The 27,485-nt window shown below is 36.4% G+C and overlaps 1 protein-coding gene across 6 annotated transcripts in view; it reads right to left on the bottom strand.

The window, feature by feature from the left end:
- Positions 1-27,485, bottom strand: part of STAU2 (staufen double-stranded RNA binding protein 2) — a 305,497-nt gene that overhangs the window by 116,608 nt on the left and 161,404 nt on the right. For all 6 annotated transcript variants that reach the window (XM_088022799.1, XM_028109310.2, XM_028109331.2 and 3 more), the window contains one exon: positions 3,295-3,602. In XM_088022799.1, coding sequence (XP_087878925.1) covers positions 3,295-3,602 — 308 coding nt within the window. The remainder of the gene's footprint in view (positions 1-3,294; positions 3,603-27,485) is intronic.

Genomic DNA, 27,485 nt, shown 5'->3' with positions numbered 1-27,485 from the left:
GGATCTGATGCTGTCTCCATGGAGACAGTATCAGAACTAAGTTGAATTCTCAGACACACTGCTTGGTGCTGTGTGGGAACCACCCCACCCCTACACATATACTAGAATTGGTGCAAGAACCAAAAGACAAAGGAACTGCCTATATCTAATTATACAAATCTAAATTTCTAATATCATTAGTATGGCAAAGCATATTAATGACATAAAAACTTAGAATAATGTAAAGTATAACAACACAACAAAGTCTTCCACTTTGGTTCAAATGCACAGAATTTCAAGAACATCTCTGCCATAATAATTGTCTTTAAAAAGCTGAATAGTTTTGGCATTATAATTAAAGAGTATCAAGGTACATAACAAAGAACCCTGAAACACGTTGGTATAACTATAACTATAATTTCAAATGAGTTTTTGTGAAAAGCATTGAAGTTATAGAAGCATACTGACTGGGCGGGACAAAATCTAAGGCTCACAGAACTGTTGAAATAAAACTTCTCTCTCCAAAAAATAAAAAAAAATCAATAAGAACATTCAGGTTTTAAGAGGATAGTTAAAATGCACTCAATAAAACTTCAAAGAGACACATAATCATTTATGATGGAATTCCAAAAGCTTGCATCTAAAATAAGATAAAAACTTTAGGTGCGCCCAAGCAACAATCAAAGAATTACCAAGAATGTGCAAGTGTTCAATCACATTCTGCTCTGTGAAGTCAGCTTTATTAATAACTTTAATTGTATAATAATTTTAATTATTTTGTGGATTTAAGCAAAGGATGTGAGCTTAATACCTACATTCTAGTGAGCAAATAAGCTTTCTGTAATTTATAAATTTCAATTAAAGACTGGGTAATGAAAAAAATTTTTAAGTTAAAACAACTTAGTTTTCAGTACACTAATATATTTTTACTTTGTAATACAATATAGCTGTCACATACAATGGCTCTGATAGGCTTAAGTCAAATTTCAATGGGCAAGGAAGGCCAAAGAAGGGTTTATACAATATTCAATAAGCAATAATATCTATTCAGTGTACAATCACAAAATAAAAAAGTACTAACCTAGAAACACAGAAAAAGAATTTATTGTTTTAAATTCCAGAAATAAAAATAACAGAATAGCATGGAATCCATAACAAGCTCGCCCTATAATTTCTAAACTACAGTCCAACTGAAACATTTAAGAAAGAGAAACAGTCTACATGTTTTTCTACCAGGTGAAGATACCTGAGAAAGTTACCTATAAAGAAATAGGCTTTAAAACTCTTAACTACAAAGAATCTTTTACTGTGACATTATGATGATATGCTCTGTGCCTGATAGGACACTAAGCCATTTCCCACAGAGCTTCTGTTCACTGCTCAGCTGCAGGTTGCGATTTATCAGTGACACAATATTTCACATCAATACCAAGCTCATTTGACCAAAGCAGCATAGTAATGTTTTAAAACCATCTGTTTATATTCATTAGTATGTAAAAATCACAGTACACAAATTTGGGAATGTTTAACTTGTCCATAAATAAGAGCATATTATCTTAGCATAAGTTTTTAAAAAGAGGTCTGAGCAGTCAGCCCAATAATGGGGGCAATAGACTCTACATTTTGACTAAAGAAATTATAAAATTATCATTGTTATCATCACCAAGAAATAACAAATAAATACAAATAAAAAAATTTAAGCAGTTCCTCTGGCAGCAAAATTATTATCTACCATAATAACATCTCCAAGCAAAAAAATCAATTCAGAGCTTGAATGTATTTTGTGCTTTGTTTCTATAAAAATGCAGTGTTACTCTCAGACATTTCTAAATAACTAGATTTGTAAATAAGCAGTGAATTTCTTTTCATCACAGTTTATTTCTAGTTCATTGTGTGCAGATTATAGAACTAAATTATTAGCTTTTTTCCAGTACTTTAACTGTATGAATCGAGGTCTTTTTATTTTAAACAGTGATTTATTGTCATTCTTAAGGTAAACAACAAAAACAAATTCTAAAATTTTAACTTTAAGTGTTTAAAATTTCAGACGACAGAGCCAATAATTGGTAACAGCTTCTTCAATTTCATATTAATAGTCTCATTAAAAACACTAACGATTACCTGGCAACAGATTTGAAAGAATCGGGTTTCTGTGAAGGCAAACAAAAAAAACCATGCAAAATACCTGCCAAAACACATGATCTTCTTTCTGATTTTATATCTAAACTTGTAAAATGTTTATAAATACATGATCATTCTACACAATACAGAGCTTCTAGAGCACTTCTAAAGGAAATTACAGTTTTTGGTCTTAAGGAATAAGACTAAGATGGAAAAGGGATGAAAACAGTGAAATCTGAGGGTGCAGTACACTCTTTCTACGCATGAGCACGTGGCTGTTCATCCAGTCAGGTCAGCGGTTACAGTTCAGTACATGATTTTCAAGGCAACTAAGAAATCAGAACACAGGTATTTCCTCTTCCTAGGGTTAACAATTCTTTTAAAAGCTCTATCCAGAAAGAATGGTTGGGGTTTTTTGTTTTTTTTTTTAAGGGAACAAAGAATAAATAGGGAAAAAAATTCCATCCCCAAATTCATATACATAAGTTCAGTGTGCTGTGAGCTAGAGTCAGTCTGACTGGTGGAACAAAACTGTTAGTACCATGAGACAGGTGCTACCCTAGACGGTTCATAACATGAGCCACTAAAACAAATACATGTTTTCATGCCTCAAACAACTAGAAAGCATGTCATTATTGTTCTAATACCATGTTTAATGAACTCCTAAGATAGAGTTCTAGAATGTTGTACCTTCACAGTATACCTGAATCATTACTAGCAATACAATGCCAACTTCAAAACTGCTATGAAAGTAAAATCATCATTAGAAAAACTCAGCCTTATTGTAAATGAGGGAGAACTTAGTGCTAAATACTAATACCAAATGTATGAAGGCAGAATTTTTGTTTGCGGAAGACAGAGTGAGGAGTTAAATGCACCCAATCAAGACCAACTGGAAGACAGAACAGAGAATTAGAAATGTTTCAAAAAAATAAAAAATAAATAAAAGGAAGAAGAAGGAAAATGGAGGAGAGCCAGGCAGCAAAAGATGAATGGATAGAATGAAAATAAAAGAAAATGAGGCACGTGCATATGGCTCTCTTTTTTCTGACCTCTGTGTTCCTAATACTTTACAATGTAAGTGACATATAGGTCACACTAGCAGGCAAGGATGAGCTTTCTGATGGATAGAGATGAAGGATTTGGGGCTAATGAATTTGTTTTCTGGTTTTTGTTTTTGCTTTTAATTCATACCTGGAAGCCTTGAATCCTTGCTAAATATTCCAGTTGTTTTGAAGGTTGTACTGGAGAACAAGGGGGAGTAGGAGAACTTCCTTTTAAACCTATGGCTTCAGCTGTAGGAGATGTTCCATTCATTAGGAGTTCCCTGGCAATTGTGGCTGAACTATTCGATGTGGGAGATATACTGAAGAAAGAGCTTGAGGGTTGGTTCATATCTTTGGGTGACAAATAGCCTAGAGTAGTGCCAGAGATTACTTTGTGGCGGCTGGCTTCCATCTCTTGATAAACATCAGGAGACAAATGAAGAATTCCTTTTGGAGCTATAAATAAAATGAAGGAACATTGTTATTACATTTAAAATAATTAAAATAGAAACATGTTATAGCATTATTAACTTAATGATTTTACTTGGTTTAATAACAAAGTAGTAAGAAACACTGTCAATTAAGCGTCTTCCTCATACGTGCTGAGGCAATTGCAGCCTCAATTTAGAGGTGAATAACATGTTTCAATATTCCCAAATCAGAAGTTTAAAAAGATTAGGAATGTGCTGGGTCTTCAACCTGCAATTTAGTATTTTATCATCTCATAAAGAGACATGAAACCCCTAACATATGCAGCCATTGAGAAACAGTAAGTAAAATGAACGCTGAATCAGTCCAAGTCATCTGAGGTACAAACTCATATACCTGATGGCATACAGGTGCTCTTCTCCTCACAAGGGTGTCCCAGAGACAACTTTAACTCATGAACATTTCAAAAAGTGACAAGAGTATCTTCTTCCCAAAACTAGCACTGTCTCCTATCTTGTTAATCTCATCATGATACCACCATCTATCTGCTCATTGTCCAACCTACACTCCTAACAACCATCTTTGACTCACCCATAAATAAGCAGTTACCGTATCCACTCTAGAATTTGTCCCTTCATCAAGTGTGTAAGTTCAAGCCAGACCATGGGCTTGTTCTGATATCAAGAGGAGTGAGCCTAGGGCTATGTTATCAGTTGTTGGGGTTGTAAACATATAAAAGAAGCCCTTTCCTTTGACAACCATTTGTCTCAGAGATGTTTCAAACCACATTTCACACTGCATGTTCTAATGTCTTTGGATCAGATACTAGCAACTCTCAAATCATGCTCTTTTAAAATTATTGAGAAATCACCGCTTTTGGAGAATGTGCTCTGACAGACACATGACAGAACTTAATGCCCATGCTCTTGCCTCTCTCTCTCCCACCATTAACCTTCTGATTCAAGCCTTCAATGTTTCTAACCTGGACTACTGTAACAATCACTAAAAGATTTCACTGCTGGGGTGCCTGGGTGGCTCAGCTGGTTAAGCGTCTGACTTTAGCTCAGGTCCTGATCTCATGGGTCCTCGGATGGAGCTCTGCGTTGTGTTCCCTGCTCAGCGGGGAGTCTGCTCCTTCCTTTGCCCCCCGCCCCCCGCTTGAGCTTGCTGAGCGCTCTCTCTCTCTCTCAAATAAATAAATAAAATCTTTAAAAAAAAAAAAGATTTCACTGCTGCTAGTCTCCCTGGTGTCCATTTCCCCAAATGTCTGTAACATAGCCCCAAATAAAAGTGTTCCATGATAAATAAATCTAGGAAATAATGCAAATGACTTCACATACACACACCCCTACCTTTTGGAAGATTAAAAATGCACATTAGCATAGTAAAGACTGAGAAGTTCAGAACAAAAATCTATTCAACTTGGTTTAACTCAGGACTTCACAAATTTATTTTATATCCCATTTTTTTTTAAGATTTATTTATTTTTTTGACAGAGAGAGACACAGTGCGAGAGGGAACATAAGCAGGAGGAGTGGGAGAGGGAGCAGGCTCCACCGAGCAGGGAGCCTGATGCGGGGCTGGATCCCAGGACCGTGGGATCATGACCTGAGCCGAAGGCAGATGCTTAACTGACTGAGCCACCCAGGCGCCCTACATCCCATTTTTTAATTTTAATTTTATTTTAATTCTAGTATATTTAACATACAGTGTTATATTGGTTTCAGGTGTATAACATACTGATTCAACAATTCTATATCCTAATGTTTAATGTAACATTAATAACAACTAACACTTTGAAAAATTCTAAGGCTAGCCATTTTCTTACTTTAACATCTTTTCTGGCTTCCCATCACTGCATTATTAAATCCAAACTCCTTGGGACGACATATGAAGCTCTTAATCATCTGGCTCCTCCTTACATTTCTATTTTCATCTAAATTCTTCATGAAGGGACGTCTGAGTGGCTCAGTTGGTTAAGCGTCTGCCTTCAGCTCAGGTCGTGGTCCCAGGGTCCTGAGATCAAGCCCCGAATCGGGCTCCCACTCAGTGGGAAGCCTGCTTCTCCCTCTGCCTGCCACTCCCCCTGCTTGTGCTCTCTCTCTCTCTGACAAATAAACTCTTAAAAAAAAAAAAAATTCTTCATGAAGATCCCATGCTCTAGTCATGCAGATATAGTCACACTTCTTCCAACACTCCCCACTGTTTGATCCCATCACATCTTTATTTCTATTATGCAGTTAAACATACACGTGCACACACACATAGTTAAGCTCCTATCGCTAGGTTCCAGGCACTGGGCTAACCAATACTGTCCTAAACTGCCGTCAGGCTCCATCTGTTGGGAGAGGAAAATGAAAAGGGGTAACGTGGTAGGTGCCCAGTAAAGGTGGATCTAGAGAGCAGAGGGAATGGCAAAGGAGAAGCACTAGGAGCTCAGGAAAGGCTTCCTGGACATGACACAGATTTCAGGGGTAAGGAGAATAAAGCCAAGGAGGAAGAGCACTGAAGGCAGAGAGATAAAGGCAGGGACCAGCAGAGTGCGTGTGTCAGAAAACCTCAGGCAGTTCCTTACCACTACGGCATGGAGAGGTGGGAACTGAAAAAGGTTAAGGTGGAGGTAGGCAGGGTCAAGCTCCAGGGACCTTATCCTGATAGCATCAAAACATAAAACAGTTGTTATTTTTTTAAAAAATAATTTATACAGCTCAAATTAATATATTATATTTTATGGATTTTATGGATTGACTTTATGCCTTTGTGTTGGTTTTATAATCAGGAAGAAATTTCAATAAAAATTTTTTAAAGAAAATACGCACTGGAATAAATACAGATAAATCTCACTAATCAGAGGAAACTACTAACATTTTGCTTTAAAGATATGCTTTTAGTCTTTTTATTGTATGAACTTTTTTGTCGTTGAGTTGGAAAAATATGTTAAAACATAGGAATACCATATGATCCTGTTGTTTATAAAACAATATACTTCTACTACTAATATTAAGGCATAATATTTCATCATATGAATTGTTTCCTTAAACAAGTCCATATTGTTGGACATCGAATTTGTTTCCAAATTTTTGTAATTATAAACAACAGAGTGATGAACATTTTTGTTTGTACCCTGTTTACAAGAAAATTTATTTCCTTAAGTTAGAAGCAGAACTGCTATTCAAACAATATGCATTTTAGGTTTTTTTGACATTAACAATTTGCTCCAAATTGGTACAACTCCAAAAAAGCTGTAAGAATTTCACACTCCCATATTAACATATGAAAGTGCCTTTTTTTCCCTATTTTGGTATTGAATATTATTATTAAAAAATCTTTGGCTCTGCTTTCTGTGTAGATAAGTGACAAGATTTTCAAATAATACCCAATACCAAAACAAGAAAAAAGGTACTTTCTGCCCCACCCCCTGACCTCTGGAGAGGTGAGAGGACTAGCTCGCCAATGATGTAATCAACCTTGCCTATGTAATGGCACCTCCATACAGAACCCCTAAATGATGAAGCTTGGAGAGCACCCGAGTTTTGAACATGTTCATGTGTTGGGAGGGTGGTGCACCCCAATGCCAACTGCTGTGCTCCAGACCCTTTTGGACCTCATGCTATGCACCTCATCATTTGGCTGTTCATTTTATATCCTTAAAAAAACAAAACAAAACAAAACAAAAACATGATAGTAAATAAAGTACCTTCCTGAGTTCTGTGAGCCATTCTAGCCAATGATCAAACGTGAGGAGGGGGTTGTGGGAACTTCCTAAACTGAAAGCCAGCTGGTGAGAAGTGCAGGTGGTGGCATGGGACTTGTGACTGGCATCTGAAGTGGGGCAGTCTCGTGGGGCTGAGCCCTTATCTGTGGGGGTCTCCGTTAATTCTGGGTCATGTCAGAATTGAGTTGAACTGTAGGACACTCAACTGGTGTCTGGATAATTGGAGAAGTGGTTGGTATGAGGGAAAAAAATCTTCATATATTTGGTGTCAGAAGTGCTATAAGTAAAAAAAGTTCATATGTCAAAATTGATCAAACTGTATACATTATGTGCAGCTTATTATACTTCAATTATACCTCAATAATATTGTAGAAATATTTGCCAATTTGATAAGTGAAATGTCTTATTGGTTTTTGTTTTTTCATGAGATGCATAAATACCACATGTAATTCTTATTTAAAGAATAATTTAAATGTTACGACTCTAAATTCTACACTCAATTTAAGAAATCAAGAAACTAACAGCATTACTTCAGTATTGTTATTATACAGCAGTAATGGGCTTGCCAATAACAATATTATAAAGCAACAAAAATGCTCTCTCAACACTCCAGAGAGGCATTACATCACAGTGTAAGAACTCATGCAGAGTTCAGGCTCCCTTATTCTACAGTAAAGCCTGAGTTGACTTTTCTTCATGAATAAAGAAGATTCCTTTCTACAGAGCTCAACTAATATAATAGTTGTTGAAAGACTGTAAAAGACACATGTGGATTTCTGTGGTCAACTACCGAATGATTTTTAACTTGAATATTAGTAACAGAGTGTATGGATTGGTCACAATTCATTTACGTTCTTCCTGTTGTAAATTTAAGTGGCTTTTCAGCAGGGTAAAGACCTGAAAGTAGAATCAAAGAGTAATTTAGGCTATACATATTTAAGGACTTTAACTTATTTTGCCAATTAGGCCTCTTGAAAAACTGTACCAATTTATACTTCTATTAGCAGTATGTGACTAAATCTGTTTTCTCATTCTTCTGTTGAAACAGGGTTTAGTTATTCTAAATAATTACTGGCACTACAATATTTCACTGTCATATATATATATATATATATGGATGGATGTATCTTTAATTACTGTGCAGGATAAACTTCTCAAGTAACCCCATTCAGCCTGTGCCTTCTTTTCTGTTAGTCTGGACCTCAGTTTTGCTCATGGATTTCAAATGTATTCTCCTTGCTCAAGCCTATTACACCCTACTATATTCATGCTCTCTCTGGGGATGTCCTTAACCCATTCTCCCATCATCTATCTTCTGTCCGTGACTTTGCCTTTAATACTCCCATGTTGGTACGTAACCATTGTACACAGCTACACTGCAGATACAACACTGGCATTACGCTAGCACTTTAAATGAAATTATCTCATTTAATTCCCCACAACAACCATATGAAATGGGTATTTCAATATATTAGAAATGAAAAAATTGAAGCATGGAGCTCAGCCAAGGTCATATGGATAATACAAAGCAATGCTAGACTATGACTCCAAGGAGTCTGTCTCTAGAGCCTGGATACCTAAACATTATATTAAATGGCCTCCTGAAAGAACAAGCAGGGAGCTAAGTGCAGTGCCCAGCCAGCTCCAAATAGGTACGTTTAATTCAGGACTCCATGCCTGGGGTTTGCCTATGGTCGAATCTAGGGCTGATCCATGTCACTGTGGTTGGCCCTAAACATTCCAGAGATTGACTCACCAAAATCTCCCTAAAATATGGATGTTCAAACAGGATTTTAAAAGCCCAAACTTGCCAGCAACTGTGACATCTTACAAAATGAGGAACGCTGGGCCATCGTGCCCATTTTACGTTTTTCCCATTAGGTTTGTGCTTCTTTCTAGTGTGTATTTGAACCCTCTGGTTCACGCAGAACCTTCTGGAGCATCTTCATGGAGTTCTAGTCCTTACTGAAGAGTTGCAGAGGGCATTTTGAATCAAGATCTCTTACAAGGTTTTATCATATGTGCAGATAAGCAAACTCAGGGGAACCTTGCCTTTCAATGTTCAATAACATCCTGACTCTTTGAGAGAGGCTGAAGAACACGAGTGTTAATGAATAGTAAGTGGTATCAGGGTATCAGAACAACAGGGCAAGCCAATGCAGTAAGAAAGATAATGTTATTACACTGGTGCTAGTCTATAAGGAAGAACTTCTCTCCAAGTCCATGGAATGAGTACATAGCTATTTCTTAGTAAAATCAGTTTGTCACTTTTTATATCAAAGCTTTGAATTTTTTGAATTTTTGTCACAAAACTGTTGGACTAAATTTTTTTTTAAATAAATACTCAAATACCTAATAATACTCAGGTCTCCTTTTGCCATAGTGAGTTTTGCGTAACAAAAAATTATAATTCACATAGGGCTAAAAATGTTTTTTAAGTGAGACAAGGAGCAGAATAGTGGGGTGGAAGGTTCTTCTGACTGAAATTTAGCACATGTGTGTAGACTCTGCTTCTACTTAGGTACCATCATGGACAATTCACCAAGTTTTAATATAAGAAAGTCAATTATTTGCATATGTTTTGAAAGCTGATGCCTCAGATTTCTATTCCTTCTTTGATCAGAAAGAATATTTTGTTGGGACGCTTGGGTAGCACAGTCAGTTAGGCATCCGACTCTTGGCTTCAGCTCAGGTCCAGATCTCAGGGTTGTGAGATCAGCACGGAGTCTGCTTAAGACTCTCTCTCCCTCTGCTCCTTATCCCCCACTCTCTTTCTCGAAAATAAATAAATCTTAAAAAAAAAAAACAATATTTTGTTTAGTGATATCTGTCCTGCTTCCTGATATTTTAAAACACCCCTCCATTTTTTGAACTGCTTATCTGAAAAGTTACTTGGGTGCTACTGGCAAAATTGATTCCCAATGAGTTTCGTTTTTTAAAATTTCTTGTCCAAAGTTTTAAGTGGCAGCCAGGTATAAATATGTTATGTAGCTGATCTTCCTGTTGATAAAGGTAAAGTCCACCCTGCTACTCACTAAATTTCCCTTGTGGGTCCTGACAGTGGTAACACCTCTTATCATCATTCTAATCTGTTCAATAAACCCTAAAGTTTCAGAAGCAAATTGTAATTTTAAAAAATCTTAAAAACTGGGAAATGGACTGCTGTTTCAGAAAAGGAAATCTGAGAAAAGCATGAGCAACAACAACATGATTTATCAGTCTTACAATGATTTTTAAAAATCATCTCTATGAAAATTCATGAAATCCAAGTAAGGTCTATAGTTGAGTTCATTGTATTGTACCAGTATCAATTTCCTAGTTTTGTTAATGTACTGTAGTTATGTAAGATGTCACCATTGGGAGAAGCTGAGTGATGGGTACATGCAAACCCTCTGTACCACTTTTACAGCTTTAAAAAAAGTCGTAAAAACCCAATTACAAGAAAGCACTGTTATATTGCTCTGGGCCTCTCCCTCAGTTCAAAGACCCTAGAACAAGATCCTGCTGAGACATCAAGGTAGAAAGGACAGTGGCAGTAGCACTAGATATGGCTCTGAGAGCAAGCAGGGCCGGCATCAGCAGTGCCTGCTCTTTGAGGTCTGCAGCTTTGACCACTGCCTCTGCCTAATGCACAGTCCCTGGTTTCAAGGCTCTGGCCTAGTAGCTGGTGTTCTTCTTTTCCCAGGTAAGCTCAGGGCTATTTATTAGATGAGCACATATGCAGCCCAAGAAGGAACCAATGGACCACCATGGTCATCCCCCCAGAGTGCAGGGATAGTCAGTCCATTCTCTGCATGTTCTTTAGCTACTAGGCTGATTGGATCTTAGATATTTCCACTTCCGGCAAATATAAGAGACTCTTAACTCTTGGAAACAAACTCAGGGCTGCTGGAGGGGAGGTGGGTGGGGGATGTGGTAACTGGGCGATGGGCATCAACGAGGACACGTGATGTAATGAGCAATGGATGAATCACTAAATTCTACCCCTGAAACGAATAATACAGCATATGTTAACTAAACTGAATTTAAATTAAAAATTTAAAAAAAACTCCATTTCCTGCTGCCCTGTTGTTGAGATGCAATGGAACAGACTAGGTAGTTTTAGGGGACTCCACCTCTCCCTTTCCACACAGCTCAGTATCAACCTGTCTTGAGCTGAGGCTCAAGTGTCCCTAGTTCTGCCTAATTTTAAGTCAAATATAAACTATTTAGGAGGCGACAAAAGCCAACTAATGCAAAATTTGAAAGAAATTCTTCTGAAAATCGAACTAAAAAAGGGAAATGTTGGCTAAAAGCAATACAATGAGAAAGTCAAACAAGTAAATAATTTGTCAGAAGTTTCTTTTTTTATTTTTTAAAAAATATTTTACTTATTTGAGATAGAGAGAGAGAGAGAGAGAGAGAGAGGGAGAAGCAGACTCCCCACTGATATCTGTCCTGCTTCCTGATATTTTAAAACACCCCTCCATTTTTTGAACTGCTTATCTGAAAAGTTACTTGGGTGCTACTGGCAAAATTGATTCCCAATGAGTTTCGTTTTTTAAAATTTCTTGTCCAAAGTTTTAAGTGGCAGCCAGGTATAAATATGTTATGTAGCTGATCTTCCTGTTGATAAAGGTAAAGTCCACCCTGCTACTCACTAAATTTCCCTTGTGGGTCCTGACAGTGGTAACACCTCTTATCATCATTCTAATCTGTTCAATAAACCCTAAAGTTTCAGAAGCAAATTGTAATTTTAAAAAATCTTAAAAACTGGGAAATGGACTGCTGTTTCAGAAAAGGAAATCTGAGAAAAGCATGAGCAACAACAACATGATTTATCAGTCTTACAATGATTTTTAAAAATCATCTCTATGAAAATTCATGAAATCCAAGTAAGGTCTTGGATTTCCCTTGAGCAGGGAGCCAGACATGGGGCTTGATCCCAGGACCTGGAGCCAAAGGCAGATGCTTAAGAGACTGAGCCACCCAGGTGCCCCAGAAGTTTCTTTTTTAAGTTCAGTTTCAGAATCAGCTTGGAAGGTAAAGTTCTCTTAATTAGCAAACATGTGATCACATCTCACATTACAGATGATACTAAAGCTGTTCTGGATTAAAGAAATAGCTACATTGAAAAAGATATCATTACTGAACTAATGAATAAAATGATATATTTTAATGTGCTCAAAAAGCGTAACTTAAATCAGTGGTGAAATCTAACCTTGTTCTTGCCCTTAGAGCTGGACAGCACCAATTTTGTTAATTTGTGCATTTTATTGGTCTTTTTTCTTTTTTCTTTCTTTTTTTTGGGAGGGCAGGGACTACATTTAACATGATGTATGTGAAGTTATTAACTTGGTGAATGCATATGAATTAAATTAGGACAGGATTTGTTGACAAGATATGAAAGTCTTCTGATAAGCATAGTACACTTTAGTACCAAGAGGGAAAAGTGCTTAGTGCAGCCCTGAGCCACAAATGGTGGAATCTCAGGGGAGAGACCTGACAGGAGGCCATGACGCAGCACCCAGCACACCTCAGGGGGACTGTGCCTTCATTATTTCAGCTGTGCAATAGGGAGGAGGGGAACACCAAAATGATAAATGGTAACTTGTCTCTAAAAAGCTAAAAACAGTAACAGCAACAAAAGGTGTTTTTGAATTTTTTTAAAAACAAATTTCAAAGGAACTGGGACAGGCCTTTGGAAAGCTTGTCCCACCGCACAAATGCACACTGTCTTAGCCAAGGAAAGGGGCTAGTTGGGAGTTTTCAAACCCAGGAGCTGAACTGTTATTTTTTCTTTAAAAAAAGAAAATTTAGAAATATATAATGACAAAGGATAAGGACCTGAGTATGGTGAATAAATTCACAACTCACTGTAATAATAAAGAAAAGTCTCAGTTGGCTTATGTAGAAGAAATCTGCTCAAGGCTCAACATTTTCAGTAAAGACAGAACTGTGACTACTTCTACTGAGTAAGACAAAACTATTATAGTAAAAATGAAGTTTGAGGGGCACCTGGCTGGCTCAGTCGTTAAGCGTCTGCCTTCGGCTCAGGTCATGATCCCAGGGTCCTGGGATCAAGCCCCGCATTGGGCTCCCTGCTCAGCGGGAAGATTGCTTCTCCCTTTCCCACTCCCCCTGCCGTGTTCCCTTTCTCACTGTGTCTTTCTGTCAAATAAATAAATAAAATCTTTAAAAAAAAAAAACGAAGTTTGAGAGCAGCTTGTGAAGATAATGAACCATGTTCAATTATTCATTTATTTAAATGGTGTTAAAATGTTGCTGATAAAATAAAGATTAGTTACCTTTCTTCACAGAAAAAATCCATTAGTGACTATTTCCCTTAAACTGTAAAAAACAAACAAACAAACAAACAAAAGCCCTGAAAAATGGACTATATAAGCCCTCCACGTGATACAAATGACCCATCTCTCAGCAGGAGGAAACACATACTGAAATCGTTGTCTACTGCAAGAGCCCCCCGCACTGCACCACGCTATTCCCCTGCTAGCTCTCAAGCATCTGTTCCAGATAGCTCATAAAACAATAATAATTATAGATAAATCACACAGTCTTTACTGGAAAACAGGCTTTGCATGTATTAGCCCAGTAATCCTCACAGTGACCCTCTGTCACAGGAATTATGATTATCTCCATTTTTACTCAATTGAAGGCCCCGAGGCACGGTAAGGTCATGGTGAACTCTCAAAGTTACAGCCCATAAGTGGCAAGCCTCGGGAGTGCAACTAGTCATCTGGCTTTGGGGTCAGCATGTGTAACTACCATTCAATCAGTAAAACAAATATAAAACCAAAAACTATTATTCTTTGCAACTCGACGTTCAAGTTCTGTGCAAATGAGACTTGAAATATTCTAACACCAGAACAGAGAAAAGAAACTGTCAAGATATTGAACTTAATATGAGGTGTCTCCTGTTTTTCATTTCAAACTTATTTTCTAGGCTCATTGAACCAGAGTCTCACTCAAGTAGCATAATAACAGAGAAGACAGATAGGAGCCAGGCTGAACTTACTTAAAAAAAAAAAAAAAAAAGATTCACATTGTGAAACTACTGTTTGGGAAGACATTGAAAAATAACCTGCTCATCCAGCATTATAATTTTATTTGTTGTGAGAAAGTAACTTCAAGTATTAGGTTAACATAACAGAAAAAGCATAGCTTTAGAATGAAAGAACTTATTCCACGCAACACTTTCTTTTAATTCTCCTTATATGATTTAATCTATTACAAATTAGTCTATATATTACTCAGAAAGTTATGACTAATTCCACAATATTATAAATAAAAATGAACTGATTGGAATTATATAAATATTAAACACACATCTAATATTAAAAATATTCTAGAATTTCTCTTCTTGAGTTGTTTTTTGAATTGTTTTCCAGACAAAGCAAAAATTATACTGCTATCTGATGTCAATCTATATGTATGTAGAGGAGGGACACCTGGCTGGGTGCCTAGCTGGCTCAGACAGTAGAGCATGTGACTCTCAATCTCAGGGTCATGAGTTCAAGCCCCACGTTGGGAGCGGAGCCAAATAAATAAATAAGTGTATGTATGTATATATATATATAGAGAGAGGAAATACTTAAGACAATTATAAACAAGAAAGGTAAACTGATAAAAAGGGAGGTAAGATTTCTATTTTATTCTAAAGTGTAAAATAACAATATCAGTAAACTGACATTATAAGTTATATATATAAAGTAATATCTAAGGTAACCACTAAAAAAGGCTATATAATGAGATGCACTCAAAAATAGTCTAGATAGGGGTGCCTGAGTGGCTCAGTCATTAAGCATCTGCCTTTAGCTCAGGTCATGATCCCAGGGTCCTGGGATTGAGCCCCGCATTGGGCTCCCTGCTCAGCAGGAAGCCTACTTCTCCCTCTCTCACTTCCCCTGCTTGTGTTTCCTCTCTCACTGTGTCTCTCTCTGTCAAATAAATAAATAATCTTTAAAAAAAAAAAAAAGTCTAGATAATCAAACTGGAATTCTAAAGGGTGATCAAGTAACCCACAAAAGGCAAGAAAAAAGAAAACAACCAAAAAGAACAAATAGAAAAAATAAAATGGCAGACTTAAACCCTAACATATCACTAATTACATTAAATGTAAACAACCTAAACATACGAATTAAAAGGAGACTGGCAGAGTAGGTTAAAAAATATGACCCAATTACATGCTGTCTAAAAGAAACTTCAAGTATTATGATATAGGCAAGTTAAAAGTAAAAGGATAAGGGAAAAAGGTATAGCTTATAAATATTAATAAAAAAAGAGCAGGGCATTCAATTTCCAAAAGATGAAATGAGATCTATTAACCCGCTCCCATCAAACAACCATAATTTAAGAGTATTAATTTTAAAAAACTTTTTTAAGTTTCTGGAAATTATTCTAAGTGCATGCAGCAAATACAACATTTTCCCATGTAATAAAAAATTTGGCTGAAAAAAAAATTTGCCTGGACTCTGTCTCCAGTTCTTAGGAGGTAGCCTCTAAATCCTTGGAATTTCCTGAGTGACTGGAGTGTCTTCGTTATTCATGGGGGACCCCTTGCACCACATCAGAGTTTATGCTAACAAAATGATTCAAGATGGATGATGGCCATGTCAGAAAGATCAACTATGTGATTAGATGGTTGGAGCTCTGAATCAAATGATATCAGCCCAATTTCTGAGAAGGGGAGAAAGTTGGAGACTGGTATCAACTTTATGGCCAATGAATGATTCAATCAGTTATGCCTATAAAATGAAAGCTCATAAAAAGTCTGGGCAACTCTGGAAACTTGAGTGAGCCCCTCTGGTTGGCAAAACTCTGTGCATATTACACATCATGTGTAGGGAGGATGATGCAACCTGACTTCATGGGAAAAGGACACTGGAAGCTTTGTGTTTAGGAGCCTCCCAGATCTCACCCTATATATCTCTTGGCTGGTTCTGATTTGTATCTTTTTTGCTACAACAATATCGTTATCTTAAGTATAGGACCTTCCTGGACTCTGTAAATCATTCTAGTGAATTATCAAATCCAAAGGGTCATGAGAAGCCTTGAATTTATAAACAGTTGGTCAGAAGTGAGAGTGACCCTAGAAACCTCCCAATAGCAGCTGGTATCTGAAGTGAGGTCAGTCTTGTAGATACCATGCCCTTAACCTGTGACATTTAGCTAACTCCAGGTTTTGCATCAGAAGTCATTATACTGAGTCATTAATCAAGAAAATCTAACAAATCTCGGTATGAACAAGAATCTGTGGCTCTTGAGCCATGATCCATTCCCCCCACCCCATAAGCAGCTAAGAAGATGGTGGTGGGGGCTCTCTTTCTCCTCAGTCTCCTGTCAAGGAATATGGCATTTCACCAGGAAGGGCAGACCACCATAATATCTCAATTCCCCTAGCTCCAAGCTGCAAAAGCTAAATTCCTCACATATATGGCCATGAAGTTGGGCAATCCCTTCTTCCATCCAGCTACCACTCATACAGGGAAGGCTCTATACAAGCACAGCAGGCTGAAAAAACTTGGGAACTGACATCCCTCTCTTCAGCTTGCTCAGAGGAGGGAGGTTCATGTTAGAAAAGGCAAGCCAAGAGCAACAAAGCCTACCCCTCCCTGCCCAACACTCTGGTCATAAAGCAGGGATGTCACTCTCAGAAAAGTGACCACTGTCCCCATTCCCACTCCAGAGCACTAACCCAGAAATTATGCCCAGGGGGTGAGGTAATCCATAAGAACAGAGCTGTAAAGCTCTCCCAAAAGAAATGACTTTATTTGAAATGGGTTGTGGGGAAGTTTAAGCCTAAGGGCACTCTTGAAAACACTGGAGATTTTGGTGGTTAGCAATTCACAGGAATCTGCTAACTTCATGAAAACAGCAGGAAGCTACACTGTAAACCTGAAAGAACCAGGGAAAGACACAGCCAAGAAGAGCGCTCTTGGGGTCAAAACCTGAAATACTGCCTCAGAAACTATTCTGAAAAGGGATCCAAATTTAATTGGATCAGATTGGCAGCAATTTATATCCTAAGAAAACAATAGGGCTATATGCCAGCAATTAGTGGAATCCAGCAGCTGCGTGTTAAATCAACAAAGGCAGAAAAAAAGAGATCAGACAGAGAGCAAAACAGAATCCTACTAAATCCACTGTCATCCCATTTGACCATGTACATGGTTGAAGACTCCTCCCTCTGAGAGATGACATCAGAGGTTTCATACTGCAAAGGAAAAGACTGCACAAAAATAGTCCAACTTTTCATCTAAGAATAGGAACAAGACAAGGATCCCCATTTTTGACACTTCTATTCATAAACATTGGAAGTTCTAACCAGAGCAAGTAGGCAAGAAAAAGAAATAGAAAGCCTTCAAACTGTAAACAAAGAAGTAAAATTATGTCTGTTCACAGATTATATGATCTTACATGCAGAAAACTTGAGAGATTCCACAAACTGTTAGAACTTATATATAAACACAGCAAAGTAGCAGGATGTAAAGTCAACACACAGAAATCAGTTGGATTTCTGTATACTAACAAGCTATCTGAAAAGGATATTAAAAAAACAATCCATTTACAATAGCATCAAAAAACACAGTATTTAGAAATTCTCTTAATGAAGGAGGTGAAAATTTGTACACTGTTAATTATAAAACACTGCTAAAAGGATTAAAGAAGATACCGATAAATGAAAAGAAAACCTATGCTCTTGGATTATGAAATTTAACATTATTGAAATGTCCATACTGCCAAAACAATCTACAGATTTGATGCAATCCTTATCTAAATATCACTGGCATTTTTTACAAAAAAAAAATCCTAAAATTCATATGGAACTACAATATAGGCAAATCAATCTTGAGAAAGAAGACTCAAGCTGAAGGTACTACACTTACTGATTCTGAAACCTTACAAAGCTAAAGTAATCAAAACACGGGGTACTGGCATAAAAATAGACATATAGACCAATGGAACAGAACTGAAAGTCCAGAAATAAATCCACATGGATATGTTCAAGTGATCTTTGACAATGTTGTTATGACTACACAATGGGGAAAAGACAGCATCTTCAATAAATGGTGTTGGGCAAACTGATATCCACAACCAAAGGAATGAAATTGGACCCTTATTTTACACCATACATACACAAAAAATCAACTCAATGTGGATTAAAGGTTTAAACATAAAACTCCTAGAAGAAAATGTAGGGTAAAGTTTCATAACATTGGTTTAGGCAATGATTTCTTAGATATGATATTAAAAGCACAGGCAAAAAATGCAAAAATAGACCAAGTGGGACTATATTAAACTGAAAAGGAAACCATCAAGAGAGTGAAAAGGCAGCTTACGGGATGGGAGAAATTATCTGCAAACCATGTATCTAATAAGGGAGTAATACTCAAAATATATAAAGAACTCCTACAACTCAACAACAAAAAGACCAATAATCTGGTTTAAAAAATGTGAGAAGAAAGGACTTATAAATTTCTCCAAAGAAGACATACAAATGGTCAACAGGTAAATGAAAAGATGCCTGACATCACTAATGATAAAGAAATGCAAATCAAATGTTAATGAAGCATCACCTCACACCTGGCAGGATGGCAATTACTTAAAAAAAAAAAAGTAAGTATTGATGAGGATGTGCAGAAAATCTGAACCCTTGTACACTGTTAGTGGGAATGTAAAACAGTGCATCCATTATGGAAAACAGTATGGAGATACTTCAAAAAATTATAAAAAGAACTACCACATGAAACAGCAACCCCACTTCTGGGTATTTATCCAGAAGAACTGAAAACAAGATCTCAAAGAGATATTTGCACTTTCATGTTCACTGCAGTTTTATTCACAACAGCAAAGAAGTAGAAATAATCTAATGTCCATCAATGGATGAATGGATAAAGATGGGTGGTATATACATACAGTAGAATATTTAGCCATTAAAAAAGAAGGAAATCCTGTCATATGTAATAATATGAACCTTGAGAACATTATGCTAAGTTAATAAGCCAGACACAGAGGGCGCCTGGGTGGCTCAGTTGGTTAGGCGACTGCCTTCGGCTCAGGTCATGGTCCTGGAGTCCCTGGATCGAGTCCCACATTGGGCTCCCTGCTTGGCAGGGAGTCTGCTTCTCCCTCTGACCCTCCCCCTCTCATGTGCTCTCTCTCTCTCTCATAAATAAAATCTTAAAAAAGAAAAATAAGCCAGACACAGAAAGACAAATAGTACATGATTCCATATATATGAGGTATCTAAAGTAGTCAAACTCACAGAAAACAGAAAGTAGAATGGTCACTGCCAAGGATTGGGAAGAAGGGAAAATGGGGAGTCGCTGTTCAACGAGTACAAAGCTTCAGTCATGCACAATGAAAAAGTTCTATGGGTTTGCTGTACAACATTGTGCCTACAGTTAACAATACTATACTGTTCATTTAAAAATTTGTTGAAAGGGCAGATCTCATGTTTAACATGTTTTTAGCCACAATAAAAAAATAAATAAAATTTAATTTAAAAATAGTAAATGGGAGGTGGGTGGGGGACGGGATAACTGGGTGATGGGCATTAAGGAGGGCACATGATGTGATGAGCACTGGGTGTTATATGCAACTGATGAATAACTGAACTCTACATCTGAAACTAATGATACACTATATGTCAATTAATTGAATTTAAATAAAATTAAATAGTAGTAAATGTCCCATATACCATTAATGAACAAGTTGAATTTCAAATTAAAAACATAATACCATTTACATTAGCACCCAAAAAATGAAATTCTTAGGTATAAATTTAACAAAATATGTACAACATCTATATGAAGAAAGCTATAAAACCCTGATGAACAAAATCAAAGAGAACTAAATAAATGAAGAGATATTCCATGTTCATGGATAGGAAGACTCAATATTGTCAGTATGTCAGTTTTTCCCAACTTGACCTATAGATTCAATGCTATCACAATCAAAATCCCAACAAGTTATTTATGAATACTGACAAACTGATTCTAAAGTTGATATGGAGAGGCAAAAGCCCCCAGAATAGCCAATACAATAGTGAAGGTGAAGAACAAAGTTGGAGGACTGATGCTATCCAATTACAAGACTCACTATACAGGCACAGTAATCAAGATAATGTGATATGGGTGAAAGAACAAACAGATCAAAGAAACAAAAGAGAGAGCCCAGAAATACACCCCCATAAGTATAGTCAATTCATTTTTGACAAAGGAACAAAGGCAGTACAGTGGAGCAAAGACAGTCTCTTCAACTGTCAAATGGTGTTGGAACAATTGGATATCCATGCACAGAAAATTAATCTATATACAGACATTACAACTTTCACAAAACCAGTAGATCCAAATGTAAAATGAAAAATTAACAAACGTCCAGAAGATAATATAGGAGAAAATCTACATGACCTTGGGTATGGTAATGCCTTTGGAGATATAACATTAAGACAAGATCCATGAAAAAACAACTGATAAATTAGACTTCATTAAAATTAAAAACTTCTGCTCTAAAAAAATAGACAACAGTAAGAGAATTATAAGGTAAGTCACAGACTGGGAGAAAGTATTTGCAAAACATACATCTGATGAACGACTATCATCCAAAACATACAAATAACTATAAAAACTCAACAATAAGACAACAAACAGCCCAATTAAAAATGGGCCAAAGACCTTAACAGACACCTCACCAAAGAAGATATACAGATGAAAAAAAGAAGAAGATATACATATGGCAAATAACCATATAAAAAGAGGCTCCACATCACTGGAAATACAAATAAAAATAAAAAGTGAGATACCACTACACACCTATTAGAATGGCCAAAATCCAGAATACTGACACCACTGCCAAATGCTGATGTGGACATGGAGTTATAGGAACTCCCATTCACTGTTGGTGGGAATGCAAAATGGTACAGCCACTCTGGAAGACAGTACTCTTACTACACAATCCATCAATTGTGCTTCTTGGTATTTATTCATAGGAGTTAAAAACTATGTCCACACAAAAACCTGCACACAGATGTTCACAGCAGCTTTACTCATAATTGCGAAAATGTGGAAGCAACCAAGATGTCCTTCAGTAGGTGAATGGATAAACTGTGATACATCCAGACAACGGAATACTATTCAGCACTAAAAAGAAATGACCTATCAAGTCATGAAAAGACATGGAAGAATCTTAAATGCTTATTACTATGTGAAAGAAGCCAATTTTAAAAGAATACGTATCTATGACTCCAACTGCATGATACTCTGGAAAAGGAAAAACTATAGACAGTAAAACGATCAGTGGTTGTCGGAGGCTGGAGGAAAGAGGAAGAGATGAATAGGCACAGCATAGAGGACTTTTAGGGTAGTGAAAATATTCTGTATGATATTATAATGATGGATATATACCATGAGACATCTGTCTAAACCTATAAAATGTACAACACCAAGAATGAGCCCTACAGTAAACTATGGACTTTGAGTGATTATGATGTGTCAATGCAGATTCATCCTTTGTTACAAATGAACCATTCTGGTGAGTGACAGTGACAGTGGGGAAGGCTGTGCATATGTGGGGATGGAGGATATACAGGAAATCTCTGGTCCTGCCTCTCAATTGTGTTGTAAAATCTAAAGCTGCTTTAAAAAATCTTTTTTTAAAAATAGCAAATTTAAAAAAAGTCTGACATTTTGTATTAGCACAAAGTGTAACAAAGAAAAGACAATAGTATGATAGTAAAGGTACTAGACTGAAGCCTCCCTATCTGAATTTTAATTGCAGCAGCAGATAGCCTCTTTACCTTGCTTTCTTGATCTGTAAAATGAATTAAACTAGAGGAACTTGAAAATCTCTTTCAGCTCTAAAAGCCTATGAATCATCTTAACACAAACCAGAAAGCTTGGAATAAAACAATACACTTGAATAACATCACCCAAAAAGTCTGTTGAGTGTTTTTAAAAATGGACTATTACTGAAGTTTTTTAAGTCTTAAGAAAAATCATGTAATGCAGATGGCTGTTCCATTGTTAAAATAAACATCTCATATGCTTTCTCAGCCATTTTAGTGTTTTTACATGATCCACCCAAATATCAAACTGGTATCTGAAACAATAGTTTGGACACTTTCCATGTTATGAAACATCCTAAATGTTTTTTAACAAAGATTCTGGTACATGATATACAAAACATTCTTTCAAGAAAATGCATACTTAATTTTAGTGGAATGTCTTAGAAAAAGCCTTATTTGGTTTTTCTTTATTATTAGCAAGTGATAATATATGGAAAAAAATATGTTGTGTAGTGGCAAAGGTGGACCTTAGAATCAGAAGACACAAGTTCAAGTCTTTACTACCTCTACCTAACTTACTGTTCCTCAAGCAAATTAATAAACCACCAGAGCCTCAATTATCCTGTTTGTAAAATGAAAGGTTGGACATTCTCCAAACTTTTCACACTTCAGACTGTTTGTATTGTTTTCTTCTACGCATACCATATCTCAAGTATCTGCCTTTCAGACAGATTGCATTTATTTAGGAATAATAAATCATCTTCTGGTTTCTTCTACCAAAGACTGCCAATCTGAGATTCAGAACAACTTGAGACAGGAATTCAGAGATATATTTCTAACTCAAAGCAATAAATCTACTAAGAATGAAGACAGTATTTCTATTAGGTTGTTGAAATACTAATAACAACACCTATTATACTGAGTACAGCAACACCAAGCTGAGAAGCACAGGTCTAAATGGTATCTAAGATAATCAATACAGTGGGAAAAAAGTAAAAACACTGTATTTTTTCATTTGTTAAAATGAAACCACAATGTCAGGTACCTTGCTCTCATGATTTACTTTTTAAATCAAAACAATTGGGTCCCCCCCCCCATTACACTTATTTTTTAAGTTTTCCCTCCTTTTCCCTTGGGGAGGGGTGGTTAACCATGTTTATCTTTTAGATTGATTAGCTTTCCAAGAAGCAGTTTCAATTTTAAAAAATTTTATTGCAATCACCAATAATACCAAAATAATACAATACAGTCAATAGACACTTTCAGAATAAAGGAAAGAATAAATGCTACAACCATTATATGCAGAAGTTTTAGGGAGACTGTCACCACTGCCTTACTGAATCTTAAACCTAACAACCCTCAAGCATACAGTTGCCTGTTGCTTCCCTTAGTGTTTTTAGTCAATGTTTTGACTACTCTTACTCCTCTTCTCATGTCAAGGGGATTTCTATCTTTTCAATTACATGAACTCCATGTAGTATGTGCAGAAAGGTCATGGACCGAGCACTTCTCCATTCATATTTGTTTTAAATAAACAGAGCTTTCGACTGATTCATGTTAAAACAAAATAAAGACACAATGATTAAAACTGGTACATGAATAGTCAGATGAAGGAAGAGCAGAGAAAATCCAGAAGAAAACCAAATACAGAATCTTAGTATATGGTAACAGTAAAGTTTCAATACTGTGGGGATTAAAGTTGAAGCCATACCTGCAGTATAAATCCTTGATGAATCACAGATTTAAAGATTAAAAAAATGAAACCATAAAAGTTCCAGAACATAAGAGAATTTTTTATAATTTCACAGTGGGGAAGGCATTATTAACTATGTTAAGATTACAAGTGCTATACAGACTATAAAACAAAGACCACGCAAATATACTAAAAAGAAAACCAAATTTTAAAAGATTTCACCATAAACAAAGAGAACTTGAAAAATATTGTCAAGTCATATTATAAAGGCACATACACACACACGCTCTTATCAAATAAGAAAGAATAAAAGACCAACAATCTAACTTTAAAATGAGCACCAGTTATGACCACGTCACTGACATAAAAAGTATAGAAATGGCTCATAAACATACAAAAATAGTTAATCTCATTAATTTCATTCACAAGAGGAGAAATGCAAAATAAAACTACATTGAATACCTTATTTCAACTATCAGATTGGCACAGATCTAGAAGTTTGACAGCTCATTGTGTTTCTAAAGCTGTGGGGAAACAGGAAATCTCATATACTTCTGGTAGGAATGTAAATTGTGAAATCTCTACTGAGTATAACCTGGCTACATCTATCAAAATTATACATGTTCATATTCTTTGACTCAGTAATTCCACTTGTAGGAATTTACCCAACAAATATACTAACACACATGTAAAATGATATATGTATGAGGTTTTACACAGCAGGATACTTTGTAATAGAAAAATAATGTAAACAATCTAAATACCCATCAGTTAGAAACTAGTTAAATAATAATAAAGTCCTATGCATATCAATATGAAAGGCTCTTCAGGACATATTTTTAAGTGAAAAGAGAAAATTATACAACAATGTGTCTGGAAAGCTAGCGGATGTAATAATATATACTTGAATTTGCTGTATATGTACAAAAAGATTCTGGAACAGTACAAAAGAAACTAACCAAACATAAGTTAACTTGCTTGGGAAACGGTAAAATCTGTGCTAATGAGAACAAAAGTGGGGAAGATTTTTCACTTTTTTTGCATTATTTATTTTTATCCATTGAAAAAACTGAAAAGAAAAATAAGATTAATGAATAGTTGAATTGGAACTAAACTTCAACTAAATTCATCATCGAAAATGAAATCAAAGGTAAAAGAGATTTTTTAAATGTCTATTTCTAGCAGTGTGGAGGTCTAGATATTTTGAGGGGTTCTCAGGCTCTCCCATTACAAAGCAACTAGTGTTTTTGTAAATCCGAAAGTACATATGCCCTATGATATATAAATTCCGCTGCCAGGTGTGTTCCCCAAAACTCTTAGACATGTGCACCAGGAGAAAGGTTCAAAAATGTTCATAGTTATACTGTTTATAATAATAAAATCCTGAAAATAACTCAAATACAATACACACATAATGGATGAAATACTATAATGTAACAAATTAAATTACAATAAGTGGAAGAAAAAAGCTTTAGAAAATACACAGTAATTTTCTTTCAAAATCTACCTAAAGATTTAGAAAGAAATGCCATCTTTCTAAAGTTTAAAAAAAAAAAGTAAAACTAAACAAATACTGTAAAGGACTCATACTTATATGGTGAAACTACGGAATAAAGGGTAAAGGGCCTACATACAAAATCCAGACAGAATGGTCACCTCTGTTGTGGAGAGGCATAGGAGGCCAAGGGATATAAAAGAGGAAAATGTGGAGGTAAGGATATAGGTAATGTTCTGATTCTTAAGTTGAGTGGTGGGTTCACAAATGTTTATTGTATTATCATCTTTATAACTTAAGTGTGTTAAATACTTCATGTGTCAAGTTGTATTTTTTTCTTTAAAGATGATAACACACAAGTTTAACATTTCTTGGCAAATTGTAATACACTGCACTGGATTTATAAAACTCCATCCTTCTAGACAAGGTGATGAAGAAGTAATTATGAGCATTAATCTGATTTTCTCCTGCTTATTGTAGAGTTTCTTTTATAACAGAGAAAATCAATTAAGTAGTTATATTAATACCTCAATTTTCAATCTCTGGGAGACTTCCACCTATGTGGCATTATATGCTCTCTTCCAGTTATGAAAATGATAGTTTTAGACACCTTTCGATCGCCATAGAGCTCCGAGAAGAGCATATATCTCAGATTTCCAGAACAAATATCTAAAATTAAAATTTCACGCAGACTTTAGAAAATTATACGTTTTCTCTTCTTCTTTAAAAAAAAGAAAAGTCAGAGGGGCATCTGGGCTGAGTCGGTTAAGTGTCCAACTCGATTTTGGCTCAGGTCATGATCTCAGAGTTGTGAGATTGAGTCCCGTGTTGGGCTCCACACTGGGCAGAGTCTGCCTGAGATTCTCTCTCTCCCTCTGCCCCTCCCCACCGCTCTCTCTCTTTAAAAATAAATATTAAAATTAAAAATTAAAAAAAGTCATAAATTTTCCCCAAGTGGGTTTCAGTATATAGATAACTGCTGCCCTAGCTCTTTAATACATACTACGTGTTTAAATTCAGCCAAATTGTACAACTCAGGCCAAAGTTTGTGACTGTTTTTTTCTTTGTTTGTTTTTGTTTTTAAGAATTCATTCATTTAGGGCACCTGGGTGGCTCAGTCAGTTAATCGTCTGCCTTTGGCTCAGGTCATGATCTCGGGGTCCTGGGATCGAGGCCCACATCGGGCTCCCTGCTTGGCGGGGAGCCTGCTTCTCCCTCTGCTGCTTCCCCCTGCTGTGCTCTCTCTCCATCAAATAAATAAATAAAATCTTTAAAAAAATAATTAATTCATTTATTTGAGGGTGGGGCAGAGAGGGAGAGGAAGAGAGAATCCCCAAGCTGACTCTCCGCTAAATGCAGAGCCCGGCATTGGGCTCGATCCCAGGACCCTGAGATCATGACCGGAGCCTAAGTCAAACGCTTAACTGACTGAGCCACCCAGGTGCCCCGTGAGTGATTGTTTTGTTTTGTTTTGTTCAAGATTTTCTTTATTCATTTGAGACAGAGAGAACACAAGCAGGGGGAGAGGCAGATTCCTCACTGAGCTGGGAGTCCAACATGGGGCTCCATCCCAGGACCTGGAGATCATGACCTGAGCTGAAGGCAGATGCCCAGCCACCCAGGTGCCTCACCCCATGAGTATTTTAAATGTACTTGTTTTGGGGGGTGCCTGGGTGGTTCAGTCAGTTAAGCGTCTGCCTTTGGCTCAGGTCATGACCCCAGGGTCCTGGGATCGAGTACCGCGTCGGGCTCATTATTCAGCAGAGAGCCCGCTTCTCCCTCTGCCTGCCGCTCCCCCTGCCTGTGCTCTCTCTCTCTCTCTGCGTCATATAAATAAATAAAATCTTTTTTTTTAAATAAATAAAATCTTTAAAACACTTTTTTTTTCTGATTATAAAACCAGTGTATGTTTATTATGGAAAAAAATTTCTCTATTTTTCCCTATCTTAAGATTTCGAAAGAAAAGTGCCTAAGCTTTGGATTCTTATTGCTTCCCGAAAGTCCATGCTAATTTACAATCCTAACAGCAGTATCTGAGTGCCTGTTGCCCGAACATTTGGATTTATCATTCTTAAATCCTTGCCAATTTTTATGGATCAGAAATTATGTAACATTTATTTTAATCTGCACTTTCTGGATTACTGAGCAATTTTTCATAATTTAATGTGTTCTTTTAAAATGTCTCCTTAAGTCCTTTGGCTATTTTTCTATCAGGATGTTTA

The sequence above is a fragment of the Eumetopias jubatus genome, unplaced genomic scaffold (assembly GCF_037043125.1).
Source record: "Eumetopias jubatus isolate StellerSeaLion01/CBP00866 unplaced genomic scaffold, mEumJub1_p1.0 scaffold_4, whole genome shotgun sequence".
Lineage (NCBI taxonomy): Eukaryota > Metazoa > Chordata > Mammalia > Carnivora > Otariidae > Eumetopias > Eumetopias jubatus.
Note: the sequence above shows the minus strand (reverse complement) of the source record. Positions and strands in the feature narration are given on the sequence as shown.